The sequence below is a fragment of the Pygocentrus nattereri genome, chromosome 8, assembly GCF_015220715.1.
Source record: "Pygocentrus nattereri isolate fPygNat1 chromosome 8, fPygNat1.pri, whole genome shotgun sequence".
NCBI lineage: Eukaryota > Metazoa > Chordata > Actinopteri > Characiformes > Serrasalmidae > Pygocentrus > Pygocentrus nattereri.
The window spans coordinates 16,774,927-16,789,921 of record NC_051218.1 but is presented as its reverse complement, the minus strand read 5'-3'; the positions used below and the strand labels follow the sequence as shown (position 1 = coordinate 16,789,921).

At 40.2% G+C, this 14,995-nt stretch overlaps 1 protein-coding gene across 3 annotated transcripts in view; it reads right to left on the bottom strand.

Moving 5' to 3' along the window:
* LOC108431103 (gamma-aminobutyric acid receptor subunit alpha-2) overlaps nt 1–11,861 on the bottom strand; it is a 57,117-nt gene extending 45,256 nt beyond the window's left edge. The window contains exons 1-3 of one of the 3 annotated variants that reach the window (XM_017704037.2): nt 11,555–11,861; nt 11,095–11,181; nt 8,206–8,321 (exon numbers count right to left, since the gene is read on the bottom strand). In XM_017704037.2, coding sequence (XP_017559526.1) covers nt 8,206–8,321; nt 11,095–11,165 — 187 coding nt within the window. In that variant the 5' untranslated portion in view covers nt 11,166–11,181; nt 11,555–11,861. The other 2 variants (XM_037540292.1, XM_017704038.2) reach the window with 2 other exon arrangements.
* Nucleotides 11,862–14,995: the final 3,134 nt, after the last annotated feature.

The following is a 14,995-nucleotide window of genomic DNA, read 5'->3' as shown; positions in this document are numbered from 1 at the left end:
TTTTTTGCTACAATAATTCTTAACTAAAATCACATTCACTGACGAAGCAGCCAAATTGACCATCATCATGTCTGTAAATCATTATGATTGTGAGAGGAAAAACATTAACAGGGTGTGATTGTGGTTCTATTATTTCTTCAATATCACATTCTTCTAAACTGGCAACAAGAACCAACAGAGATATGTTGGGCTATAGAGCTAGGCTGCCCACAGCCATGTCCTCCACCTGCTGCATGCCTGACAGATCCATCCTGTTGTTAGTTGTGGAGTGTGTGTGGCTGAATGTTAAGTGGCTGGGCCCTTTGCAAAGAAAGCCAAAGCGTGGGGGGGGGAGAGAGAGAGAGAGAATATTTTAGACTGAGACTCTTCCCAGGTGCAGCTCGTTCATATGGAGGCTAGTCTCCTGGGAATTCCTCTGCACTGGACCTGCTCTCTTACAGATGAGCTGTGTTCACATATTCAGCAGACAGCTCTGCCAGCCAGCACACTGACTCAGACAGGTTGACACTGGGGGGGCCCCACCTCTCACTTACTCACAATTTTTCTGTTTCTTATTTAACCATCTCTCTCTCTCTCTCTCTCTCTCTTATTTTATATTGATATATTATTTTATGAAATTTTATAGAATGTGCTATATATCACTATGAAAATCTATATATTGAATGGGAAGTTGTGTTTTTTAGTGGTATCAAATCTGTGGTGAGGTGTTTTGAGGTGTTTATGAGGTGTTTACTTCTTGATTCTTGGTCCATTAAAGTCTATTAATTGGAAAACATGAAATAGTTCTGCATGGGTGACATTTTCACTGTTGATTTGCTGATGGTCAAACTGTTTAAATGTGTCCGCACTAACCAGCACAGAAAAGTGAAGGTTTCAATCACTATTTCAAATTTATATCATTTATATTACATGTTTTGACATTTTGTTGTAGACCTAGTTAATCTTTTGTTTTTATGTTCAACCAATGTTTTTGTCACTGTTGACCACTTTATTAAACCTAAAGTGCACCTATATGGTAGGTGTACCAGAATGTGAATGTGTACTGTGAATGTATGGTGCACCAACCATTTAAGTGCACTTTAGTTTTACAATTACTGACTGTAGCCCATCTATTACTGCTCAATTTAACAGCCACACATTAGTGAAAGTTATATATTTGCCAGATGCTCTTCTCCAGGGCAACATATTGTTGCTGTCCAAAAATTCTGAACCTGGCAACTGTTCTTGTTTGAAAATTTTATGATGAACAGACCAGCAGAGATCCTCCAAAATCACTTGGAAGAAAATCTCTTTACATTAACTTTAAAAGTTAAAAACGGCTTTGCCTTCTCCTGTACAGTTAATTTTTGGAGATCTATGTTTTTGTTTGGACAGGGATAATATAGTTTAATCCTATTACATGAGTAGTCCACAGTAGCATAACTAGGGCAGGAGGGCAGCTGCACTGGGGCCTATGGTGTAATGGGGCTCGCGGCGACAGGTCCCCCAGAATCAAGAAAACCAAGAAATTTTCTATATAGTAACTCGACTGGTCGTTTGGACCATCCAAGTCAGATGCACTAAAGATGAACTAAACTAGAGCACTGTGCAGCAGCATCCATTAAGAAACCCTCTCTCTTTCTCCTCAGCCCCCTAATCTCCCAAGCGATTGTGCTATGACTGTTTTGACATTATAAATTCAAGCCTCACGCTGCTAACTTTTTACTGCTCAAGTAGGACTCAAGCGAAGTACCTTTTGTTTGGAAAGGTAATGTTTTGATGGTGAGTCATATAAAACCAGCACAGCAATGCCACTGACATGATATCGACACAGCAGTGCTTTTGGAGGTTTCAAACATTGTGTCCACTTGCTGTTCCCTTATGATTAGACACCCCTGCCCTGTTGGTCCACCCCATCAGTGTGCAGTTAAATGCTGTTGCCCATCTGCTTATGCACAATTTGTGCGAGTCATCCTCTAGTCCTTCGTATGTGGTCAGTTTCCGATCACAGGATGCTTTTGGCTGGATGTTTTTGGTTGGCAGACTCTTTCAACTCAACAGTGATGCAGGCGTGTGTAACAAAAAGCCCAGAAACATTGCTGTGCCTGATATACTCCTGTCAGCACAACATACACTTATACTAACACCACAATGTTTCCACCCTCTCTCTGGCCTGCCACCTGGCCATTTTCCATCCTTGTATGGAAAGTGGAAGTCTTGCTTACAAAAAAAAAAGATCAATTTCTGTATTATCATAACACTGGATGCTCACTGTCTTTTCCATTGGCATCAGCCAGACAAAATGCACTGGGACATGCAACTCTGCAGCTTTGGCTGTCATTGAAATCTCGCCATGCTGAGATGCCAAGTGAGCTATTGTTTATGCATGTGTACATATGCTTGGTCGCATTTGCGTCTGCAAACAGAGTGTCTGTTCCAGTGTTCAGCGGCTTTGTCATCTACGCAAACCTCCCGCTAAGGGCTTATCATGCTGTTCTCCTCTGAGCTATGCTCACCGAAGCAAAGATAACACTACAATTTCACCCTCGGCTCAATCAATAACCCCTTAGGAGGGGCAAAACAATAATCAGAGACTTGCTTATGGTGCACCTGGATGTTCCAGTTATTAGATCATTAAATCCTCAACCCAACGACAATAAAACAGTCCCTTCAGTGGGAAACAGTGAAAAATGGCCTCTTGATAAGTGTATTGAAGTTAACCATGCAGAGCCTTGGACAGGATTAAAATAACACAGCCTCCTTTTGTTCAATGAAGATGGACCATTATTGGGTTGGTGGTTATGGTGCTGAAGGGATGTTGATGACTGGGTAAGAAAACGGCCTTGCTGTATTCTATCTATTAGAGGTTCTTCAAGGTTAAAGATTTAAAATCAGTGGAAAACCTAACACATGCAAAAGCCACACATATAACAATGATACACCAATGTACAGTGCAATAGTTTCTTCACTGGCACGTTGGACTTTTATGCTTGGAGCAGAGAGGCATGTTACAAACTCTTGATATGGCACTTGTCTATGTCATTTAGACAGTTTTCTCCTAGTATGCATAAATATTTAGACCAATTTGTTGAGAAACAAGAAATGATGCCCATAATGATCTTTGAATCTTTGAGGAATGCTGCAATTGGTTTAGATTGGAATAAGGATTGCCGACTAGACTGTCCAGGTGTTTATTTTTTTTGTCCAGGAAAAAAAAAAATCCTATTCTTGGACACAAAATGTCCAGGAATCCAAGCATTTTCATGTCAGGATTTCAAAATTCAATAAATTTATTCAAAAATCAAGCCACTGATCAAATGTCTAGAAATTTTACTGGGCTGTGGTGGCAACACTACTTGAACATGGGAAGTCAGAGCTTGGAATTATTCATTATCTCATGTCCAAGCTTTGGCGTTACAAAGTTGAAAAAAAAAAAAGAAAGAAATATGGCTGCCTCTAAGAAATCAAGCATCGTTAGCAACAAGCTGGCCAGTTAGCACTGAATGTTGGATTAAAGCTTTAGCATTCATGATGTATTTACCTTCTCAAAACAGTAATCTTTATAGTCAGTATAGCTAAATATACTACTAGTATAGAAGTTGGATTTGACCAACTACTCTGCATGTATGCTGATTGATCTGAAGCAGATCTCATTTTGAATTAGAGAAGTGGTACTTTATTACTATTGACTGTGTGAGCAGTAGGGCTGAAACAATTATTCAAATGTTTGAGGCAAATTCTTTGCCTTGAGGCTTTGTTTAATTCATGTCACCAAAGTCCATCTATTTTAAACGTCTCTGCTGTCGTATCACTCCTGCTTTGTAGACTACTGCGCAGCTCCCGTATCATTGTTTTACACAGACTGTTAGAACTGATGCACTTTTCAAAGATTTATAAGGCGGCGCAATTTATTTTGCTCTATATGGCAAAATATGGCAAAAATAAAGATACCAGTAAAAGGCCGAAAATGTCTAAAGTGTGGGACCATTTTACGCTGCGTAAGGCGGACAGTGTAGTGCAGTGTATACACTGTAAAATGGACCTGGTCCACCAGAATTCATCAATGCTGCAGCACCTGAACCCAAAGCGTCCTCACGTGAACTGCACTTCTCCAGGCGGACTCGGAGCCTCTCCAGCGTGTGTTTACAACTGCTAACTGATATGAACACCAGCGCGTGGTAGAACGTACCTACAGTATTTGTGATTATTTGTAGCCTGTGTTATGAGTTGATAGTGACCAGGCCTAATAAGTAGCAAGACAGCAAATTCACCAAGATCTCACTCATGTAATTTATCTCTCACTCACTCACTCACTCACTCACTCACTCACTCACTCACTCACTCACTCATTCACTCACTCACTCACTCACTCACTCACTCACTCACTCACTCACTCACTCACTCACTCACTCACTCACACATTCCTCATACATAAGGTAGTAAGGATAAATGCAACAGAAGGACAAATTCATTTATGACTACATTCACTACACCCCTTTTCCTTTTTTAGAGATAAAACAAATAGGCCAGCCTATGTTTGTGAAGCTGTATTTCATAGTTTTTTTCCATGTACACCATAAAAGTTTCACAGAAAGGTTGAATAAATGGGCTTAGTTCTGGCGAAAATAGGCCAAAGGTTTTAAGCTTTAATGTAGTAAGTGTTGAGTTTGAATAAAAACGTTTAGTGAGGAATAACAGCCAGTTGCTTGGTCATTTTAAGAGACCTTTCATGTTGCACAAGATACTATCGATATAGTTGTTTAAAAACACAAAGGTGTGATTTATCCGATTACTCGATTAATCAATGAAAGAAATCGACAGAATATTCGATTCCAAAAATATTCGATAGTTGCAGCCCTAGTGAACAGCCATGTCGACAAGTCTTCAAAATTGATTTGGAATTGAGAAAACTATCCTCACTTTCCGATAAGGAGGTCTCAGTTGATTTTTCCCAATTGGAGGTCTGAAATGATATGTTATGAGCTCTAATCAAATGTAACATTAGACCAGGGTATCTGTGTCTGGTCTTGGTGAGCTATCATCCAGGAAAGTTTTGGCTGTAAGATTCTCCTGATGCTCTTGAAAGGCATGATTATGCTACTGAAAAAGAGCTAAGCAGGTATATGATGGTCTGGTGCTGTTCTGATGCTGGTTTAGCTGGTCACCCAGCATGGTCATGCTGACTGACCAGCCTATCAGCATTCAAAACACAACATTGACAGGTTTTGCTGGTGATCAGCTGGGCAGGACTATGGTGGCTTTTCTAGCAGGAGAACTGGATCAGGTGTGCCAGATTAGGATCATAACCAAATTCTCTAGGATGGTAGATCACTAAGACTGGACCTGGGCCATATGGTTCATTTTCCTATATCTTCTCATAATGAAAAGCCTTCTATTACGGAAGCCTCTCATCACTGTGACCTCTCATTTTCATCCTGACATTGTAGTGACGACTGAGGGATGCATTAGCATCTTATTAGCATCTGAATAAGTTTCTTTAAATCACAGTTGCTATCTGCTATATAATTTTCTATGTGCCTTTTTTGCGTTCTTGAGAAGGACAGTATTGATTTCAGTTTAACAAGAATCAGTAATTGATTTCATTGTCCTTTTGGGCTTTATTCATCATGACCCCAAGATCAATAACTAAGCTTTAGCAGCTTGGAAAGTGTTTCTTTTTAAAAGTGTTGCAAAGCATACATGCTTTTGTGCAGATGCTTTTGTCTGAGGAATTTCACACTGCATCTGGTTGCAATATGGACTATAATGAAACATAATAACATGAACATAATAATCTCCTCTTGTAAAATTCACGTATAGCGTAAATAAGTTGGTACTGGTAAATAAATGTGCATTACTTACAACGACTTACAATAGACTTACAACGGCCTAAATATGTCAAGTCTCTCTCTTTCTTGTGCTTTAAGACACATTTTTCTGTTTTTCTGCAGTATTCTCTAAGGATTTTTAGGCTTTATGGATTGGCAAACATACCCACCAAATCTCCTCCTGTCTCTCCTCTAGCCTGGGGTCTAGTTCCTCTCTAGGGACTTGGGGTAGATGAGGTATGACGTACACTGCTAAGATCTGCTTCACTTCCTTTAGCATGTTTTATACTGGAATGTCTAGGTGATGCATTATTAAACAGTGAAGCAAATTCATCAACCATTTTATAATTTGCCCAAAGCATTACGTGCATGCTTAGCCAGGCTTTGACGTGAGTTACAGGAAGCCAGTTTTTTAATAAATTATTGATTTTTGTTTTGTGCTTACAGTTATAGGACACAGTAGAAAGCATTATTGACAATGCCCATATATATATATATATATATATATATATATATATATATATACACATATATACATAAATAAAATGTTATCTTCATTTCTGGCATCACAATTTCACCAAACAACTGGGTTCATTTACATTAACTGTTGAATTTACTCATGTGCAGTCATATGCAAAGGTTTCAACACCCCTGGACAAATAATAAAATTGCCCCCCCCCAATAAATAGCTTTGAAATCTTGACAGTTCAATGACAGTATAAAGTTTAAGAAAAGAAAGGTTCAGAAAAACATTAAATATTATGTACAGATTTATTTTCATATCTTACTATGCTGTGGTAATGGGAATTCGTTCACTTACATTGGAAAATATTGCCTTAAATCTATTTTAAATCAATTAAATAATTCAGTTTTATTTTTTATTATTCCACTAGGCATCATTGCTTGCATATGCAGAAAACACTTCATGTTACGTCCTAGTATTTGTCATGTTTGTGAGAATAACTCTTTGAAATATTTTGATTTATATTCATTAGTAATTTGTCAGCAGCTAAACAGTGTTCAGAGAAATTTATTTGAATTTTTTGGGTTGTGCTTACAGCCTATTAACTTATTACTTTGCTCCATTTAACAATGGCATGCATTTCCTTCCATCTACACCACAAGCAAGCCTACAGCTAAATTTATGTTTTTTTTTCTTGCCTCAACAGCACAGAAGGTGAGCACTGGACAGCTTCCCAGTGCTGCGGCCCTCTGATTTCTAATCATGTGCATGAACACATGAAACAACACTATTATTAAAAAGCTTTATATGGACATATAACAAAATGAAAAACACTGAATTTAACCCCAGTACTCTCTGCTCTCAGAGCTCCGACCTCTTTTATACTCATTGTATGTGAATGGTGGCCATGTCTGTTTGAATGGCTTTTCTTAATGTATCCGTAGATGTAATCTAGTTATCAGCATGGCCATTGCCATAGTATGAATGGCAATTATAAGGCAGGTAGTTGTAGAGTACTCTGTAGGACTGTGTCTAATATTGCTAATTGTGACTGGGCTCCCATCAAATACGCTAATCTATTCACAATTAATGGCTGCTGCTCATTAACTCCAACTTCATGAAAGACATTGCAGAGAGACAGCTTGAATGAGAATGATGCAAAGCATCTACTATACTGGCAAAGCTTTGCCAGCAAGCAGGAGAAAAAATAAACTTCAGTCGTGCTTTCAAGATCAGTTATGAAACTAAGTGCATATTAAGTTGTCCCTTTAACATCAGTTGAAAAGGTAAATTAAGGCACAATTACTCATATATAGCTGTTATAATGTGTCTTCCTGACCCCTACCACCTTATAGTGGATGCCAAGCAGATGAATGTACTACAAAAGTCATCTTTTTATGTTATGTAGACTAGCATGAGTGCCTAACTTGCTGATGTGAATTCTGTAAGGAACTGAAAAACGACGCTGGAGTTAAACAGAATAATCTTCTATTTTAACCACATCTCTGCTCAGATAAAGGGGAAATTCATGATCATGTTTTGTCCAAGTTACAGTAACAATTCGACTGAATTTTGACATCATATTGCGTAACAGAATGAAGCCACAACAAGAACAATTACACAAAACCATTATCTAAGTGCAGTGGATCTAAGCGAAATGAAAAAAAGATCAAGATAAAGTTCACAAATGCACTTTATATTTGAAGTAAACACACAGATGAGTTTGTGTTGTTGCTATGATTCTAGTTGCTATGCATCCTACTCAAGACCAAAAAAGAAACAATGAACTATGAACTTCTATAAATTCCACCAATTATACAGCTCTGTAGGTTGGCCTTCTAGACAAAACAGGGCCTAAAGTTTCAACAAGTGGCACTGACCATTAAAAAATAAAAGCCTCGTGAAGACACACAAGCACAGTTTATGACATCTCACCTCCCAGTCCAGGCCTGAGTCGGTTATCATAGCCATCCAGCAGTCGGTCCAGGATACGTGTGAAGAGGGTGATGTTGTTTTTGAAGGCATCTGTTGTTGTATCTGCACATACTGACCTACATGGCGAATGCAAATACAGGAAGATATACATAACAGCAGTCCAAAACAGCCTGACTCATGCTGTAAAAGCTGAAATACATCACAGTTTTCGATGAGGCAGAATGTCCAAACCCTATTCTGCACAAAGTGTTCTTCTCCACACAATAGAGTCTGGGTGACATGTGGCTCGAGAACATCATTAGCATAAACATTCAGGCAAACATTTGGAGAGACTGAGGGGTTTGAATCACTTGCTTAGTGACCACTCATGTCACTTAATTCATGAACAGTCTGCTTTCCACAATACTAGCATGATATTTAAGGAACTTAAAGAGCTTTCTTAGGTGGTAGTTGCTATTGGCAACTTCCCACATTCCTCTGGTTATTATATAAATAGCTTTCAGAAGGTGGAGCTGACAAACAACAATCACTTACTTTATTAAAGAACTGTTGATAGACTTCTAGTTGCCACCAGTCACCTTTTATTGATTTATTTATTTATTTTTGAAAGGGCTATGTTTTCTGGACTTTAAAAATGCTCCATTCATGCAGCATCCGGTACATATTCTCAGGAAAAAGAAGAACAGCACACAGGAATTTCTACAGGATTCCTACAATGAACTTGTGATATATTCTGACAATTACTAGAGACTACTGAATACTAAACAAGTATTATAGAGATCTACAAGACATAGAGGCATATTGCACAGGGCTAAATATATATTAGGGCATTATAGATGACTACACATTATACAGCAGAAATCTTATGTAATTATAACATTATCTCCTCTGTTCTACTGATTTGTTTTTATCCAGTTTATTAGAATCATCTACCATGTACCTACTCTCATTTACCATTTTATCACCTACAACTGATGTACAAATTCTGACAGTAGCCCATCCATTGCTAGTTCTGATATACTCATGCCAGTGCAACATCTGCTCAAGCCACAAACATGTTGGTATCATTAATGGGTTGAGAACGTTCCACCAGCCAAACAGTATATCTTGTCAGCAGTGGTCCCTTTCCATTGATGAATGGGGGGAGGCTGACCAATTGTGCAGCAACACATAGGCTACAGTAACTGTAAACCAACTAAGTGCACCTGCAAATGGTGCTTGGCATGGGTATACGCTTCTAGGAAAGAAATTGGAATTATGCAGAAATTGTTTCAATATTAAAAGGTTATTCAGGAAACCAAGGTTGTTTCTTGTTTATGGAAGGCCGAAAGTTTTACTACACACTTCTATAGTCAGTTTTCAATAAAGTCACTGGAGTTGCTGAACAAGAAGCCAAAAGGCTGGGATTTTGAGGGATTATGAGAGTGTAAATAGTGGTTGTATCTGATTCAATGGCCAAAGACTTTTACTTGCTGCTATGTTAGTCACATCACTAGCAAGACCAACTGATTGTAATTAAAATCTTATCTCGCCAATAAAACAAATGCAGATTCAGATTCTGAGGAACAGTAAATGTGGAGATGTGGTAGCAAACTGCAGTTATAAATCTCATCTCAACTCACCTGTAGAATTCTGAATAGAGTGCTCAGATGAGGTAGGAGCTGGAATAAAATCTAAACGTGGCTTGTCTGAGGAGCCCCAAAGGAGCCGAGAAGCTTTTGTCTAGTGAAATATCTTCCTCAGGGTTGATTCCCTTTGTCTCTCTTGCTCTTGCGCTCTCACTCTCTCTCTCGCTCTTGCTCTCTCGCTCTCACCAGGATGACGAGCCTTCCTCTCTAACCTGCCCAGCTCAACCCACATAGGAGGGAAGCACGTGCGAGCATCTGATGCTTGAGTCAAATCCCAAGTGGGCTCGCTAATGTAGGCGATGATGGAGGAGCATCTTAGCCTTCATGCTGTGTAATCACAGCACGTTTCGTAAATGAAGTTTATGTAACGGGACACAAATACTGAGTCACAGTTTGCTTGTTGCACTTTTTGATAATGATTTATTGGACTGATGTGACGTCAAGATTTTTTTCTTCTTGAGGAACTCACTGGGGACTATGCAGGCCATGTCTTCAGTATCCTAATGACAACATAAGTAAAGATGACAGTAAAGCTTCTGTAGAGCAGTGCCATTGTTGGTTAGCTAACAGCCCTTCCATCACTGATAGGTCTTTCAAGAACCACTGTAAATTAAATATGTGTGAAGATCTGAAACTTTCACATAATTAAAGGTTTTTCCTAGCACCATATGTCCAAGGTAAGAACTATTTAGGGACCTTAATCGTAATATGAAACAGCAAAAAGAAAACAAAACAAAACAAACAAAAAAAAAAAAAAAAAAAACAACAACAACACAGCAACGACTGGATAAGTGCTAGGCTAAAATGGTTAAAACTACACTTCCACCCAGAGGGCTCCACAATTCAGATTCTGTTCCTTCCAGCACCAGCTGGGCTGGTAAGCCCCGCATCGCCCACACCGAGCTGAGCACCCCCATTACCATACGCTCCATATCGCGCCTCACTTGCTTTCCACATAATGAACGCGCACTGAACTCTCGCACTGTTACACACCCCTATCGCCAGGAATCGCTCCTAAATGAAGCAGAACTCGCACAATATACCACTTCAAGTGAAAGGAATCCTCGTGTTCCCCAGACCTGTGAGTGAGAGCGCGTTAAAGGCGCTCCAAAGCCACCGGTTACGCGCAGAGGGGGATGGAGAGGTGCGCCCCTGCCATTAGGAAGGACACTCACAATGGGTTCTATAGATCAGCAGTGCCTTAAACCTAAATAAATCAAGAGAAGAGCAAACAAAACGGAACAAATTTGAGAATTCTTACCTTGTTTGCCAAAACAACGTTACTGATATGCAGACGGCCAAAGAGTGGATTATGAAGAGTCTTGCCCTCATCTCTGATCACTCCCACCTACATGAAAGACAACAGGAAAAGCAGCTGAAACCAACAACGCAAACGCAGTGTAGTGGTGTGTATATGCGCACTGGCCAAATGGAAGAAGGCGAAGTACAATTAGTCAGTGCGTCGCCGTGAACTGGATGGTGCTACCTGGGAAACACGCTGGAAAAGGGAAGAGACGCACACACACACACACACACACACACACACACACACACACACACACACACACACTATTAAAATGCCCACTTGCTCAGTATTGAGCCCGCGCGGACACGCTGAATGGTAATTCGCCCCTGCCTCGCGCTCCATGCTTTGCCGGCACACAACGCTTTGTCAGTCCACGTACGGCCAGTAAACCGCGTGGATTTTTATAAACACCCACCTGACAGTCCAGCCGTGCGTCCGTCGACTGCCCACAGCGGTCAGAACACTGAGGGACGGTGAAGTTAGTCCAGCCTGGATTCACAGAGCCGCTGAAGAATGGAAAAGATGGAAACTGAACGTTAGTAGATTCCCACCGATCAGGTGGCTCGCGCGCTTTCGGTCGCAAACGTGCGTTTAAAAAAAAAGTGCTTCACAAAACGTTCCGTTAACCGAGTGTGGCGATTCGTCACGCGGACAACCGGAGCCACCTGACAACACTACACTACACACACACACACACACACACACACACACACACATACATACACACACTACTCACTTTACATTTTCTGCTCGTGGGAGAAAAAAAAAAACACTACAAAGAAAATCTGAACGGACGACTGCTGGGTCCTAAAGGCACCTCGGTTCCAGCTCAGCTGGTTAGCTCATAAATGCACATAAATATTTAGAAATAGTGTGATTTTATTGGTTGTTAATTACTGCCTATGTAAAAGGTATTGCTGTACCAGAGCAGAGTAGTATTTAGTGACGTATTTCCTAAAATGTAATATCTGAACGGCTGTAATGAGAATAATCATCTCTGATGAATGTACGATTGATTTAGATATTTCACACTTACTTTCATCACTCATGCTCAACTTTGTGTTCTTTCTACATTCAGGTTCTGAAAACACTTTGATGTAACAAATGTTTGTGCACAGTCCATCCATCCATCCATTTTCTAAGCCGCTTCTCCCTCAGGGTCACGGGGGGATGCTGGAGCCTATCCCAGCGGTCATCGGACAGAAGGCAGGATACACCCTGGACAGATCGCCAGTCCACCGCAGGGCAGACAGACAGTCACTCACACCTAGGTGCAATGTAGCATGTCCAATTGGCCTGACTGCATGTCTTTGGACTGTGGGAGGAAACCAGAGGACCCGGAGGAAACCCATGCAGACACAGGGAGAACATGCAAACTCCACTCAGAGAGGACCCCGGTCACCCGGCCGGGGAATCAAATCCAGGCCCTCCTCGCTGTGAGGCGACAGCGCTACCCACCGCGCCACCGTGCATTTGTGCATAGTCTGTTCATCATATCTTATCAGTGAAAGAGAAACAAGTAAAATAAAATGCATGTGAGTAAAAAACAAATATAGTTTAGGAACACATTGATCACTAAGACAAAGTGTCTCAATGTCCATGTCTCAATCTTTGAATTCTGCAGGAAATATTGCTCTGTTCTCAAGCATATTTCATGTGTTTGCCTACCTGCCCCTCCTCCTCTCACATAAAATACTTATTCATTGTCGAGTGTCAGTTGCATAAATAACACGGCACACAATACAAACCTGAATGCTTAATCAAAGACAAGTGACAGACACTGAGCAAAATAAAGCGGCTTCCGTTTACCAGTATCAACCTCCATATTACATTCTGTAAAGGGATTTTAACAAATTTAACAATGCAGATGCTTCTAACTCTGCAATAACAAGCCATGTGTGGAATAGCAAACAGCTCTGTTCACAGGCATCTGCAAACCAACTTTTCCACTTTCATCTGGCACAGAGACTAGCCAGTGTGCAGATTTAACTGAAGACATCCTGTAAATCACATTTGATTCCTCACAGATCAGGCCCTAATGACTGAGGACTAATAGTGGCCCTCTCTCTGCAGCCCTCACTATTAATATTTAAGGCAGGGAGTGCAACCATAATGGCCAGTGGCCCTCAGGAGAAAGACAGCACTGGGAAAATAAATGTCGGAATGCGGTCAGCAATGCAACTAACAGCAACTTTCTATGCTAGTCTAAAAGTGCAGTGGGAGAGTGCTTTAACATGCAGAATAATGCTATTGTTGTGTTTTGTTTAGTGTATTTTTAGCCTCAGAATTTCATTTATTCAAAAATAGTTTCCAAAGAAAGAGCTCTTTTAATACATCTATTAAAAAAATACAGAGAAAACGGGATGCCAAACAACTGTGCAAGACCTGGTAGACCACCACAACTGTCACCATCAGATAAACAGTAGTTAAAGCTTTCATCTTTTAAAGAGAAAATCAAGCCCCACTCTTTCTTCAGATCTGAAAAAAATCACAGGTGTTTTTGTCCATTCTTCGACTGTGAGAAGACAACTCAACAATGAGCTGTTTAGTGGCAAAAAGATGACAGTCAGAAGTTGTGCAAGAATTTCCATAGGTGTTTCTAACAAAGTGACCAGTAAGTAAAACATTGGTATGACTGATACTGATACATCATACTGCTGCAACACACTACATGAAGCATACTCTCAAGCAGTGACACTACTCTCAATGCCACCACCACGTCAGTGTCACTGCTTGAGAATGGTCCACCACTTAAATAAAATCTGCTCTGAAGTGGTCCTGTGGCCACCACTTTCTAATGATTGACAGTATAGAGGGGAGTGGATAAACTGCACAGCAAAAGATACGCTACTACTCAAGAACTGTCAACCTGCAAAATGCAATAATATGGTAAATATTTCTGATAAAATTAAAAGTCTGGACACACACACACACACACACACACACACACACACACACACACACACACACACACACACACACACACACACACACACACAAGTTACCGGCCAGTTGTGAGCAGTCTTTGCTCTTCCCCTCAATACTAACAATGCTATTGTGTGTAGCACACAAGCCATAATTGTGCTCCTTGTTCCTGGGTGATTACTTGATGCATTGCAAGAGTTAGTAAGACCTCAGGTGTTTATTTTTCACACTGATGCACATGTGACTCTACAGCAAGCTAGCAGATTCACACATTACCTGCAACTGCAACTCTCAGTCTGCTGGAGTTTTTCTATAACTGTCCACAACAGCTCTATAACTGGTAAGATTACCCATTAGCATAATTACAAAGTGACAGTGGAACCAATCAACCGACCATGTTTTGATTTATAATGGGTGGGAGCAATTTTGTGAGAAAATATCATTAGGCCTTCAAGAAGTCCTAGATAAATTATCACTGCAAATATGAGTGGGAGGCTGACCGTTTTCATCAGATCTTAAAATTGGAAAACAGCAACAGCTCCGTGTCATAATTCTTCGCCGAGTCACTGCAAAACGTCTACATACAAGACAAACATGTTGCTAACATATTGCTAGAATCCCACAGGGGGTGTTAGTAAGAATGATCATTATCACAGAAGTGTTTCATATGTGTTTTTGACTGAATTTTGACATATATGTCCCAAACTGATTCTATTACAGTCTTACTCTACAATGAATGTGTTATTGGTAAAGATTATTTACATTATGTGCTTTAAACCGTAATAAATGTTTCTTTAAGGACTTCTTTGTTGAAGGGATGCAGGAATGGTGAAATCACGCCAACGATCCCTTTGTGAAATCTTTATTTTTAAGAATATACTGTATACATCAGTATGCAGAGCGAGGGAGTGCCCAAGTTGGCAGCACAGCG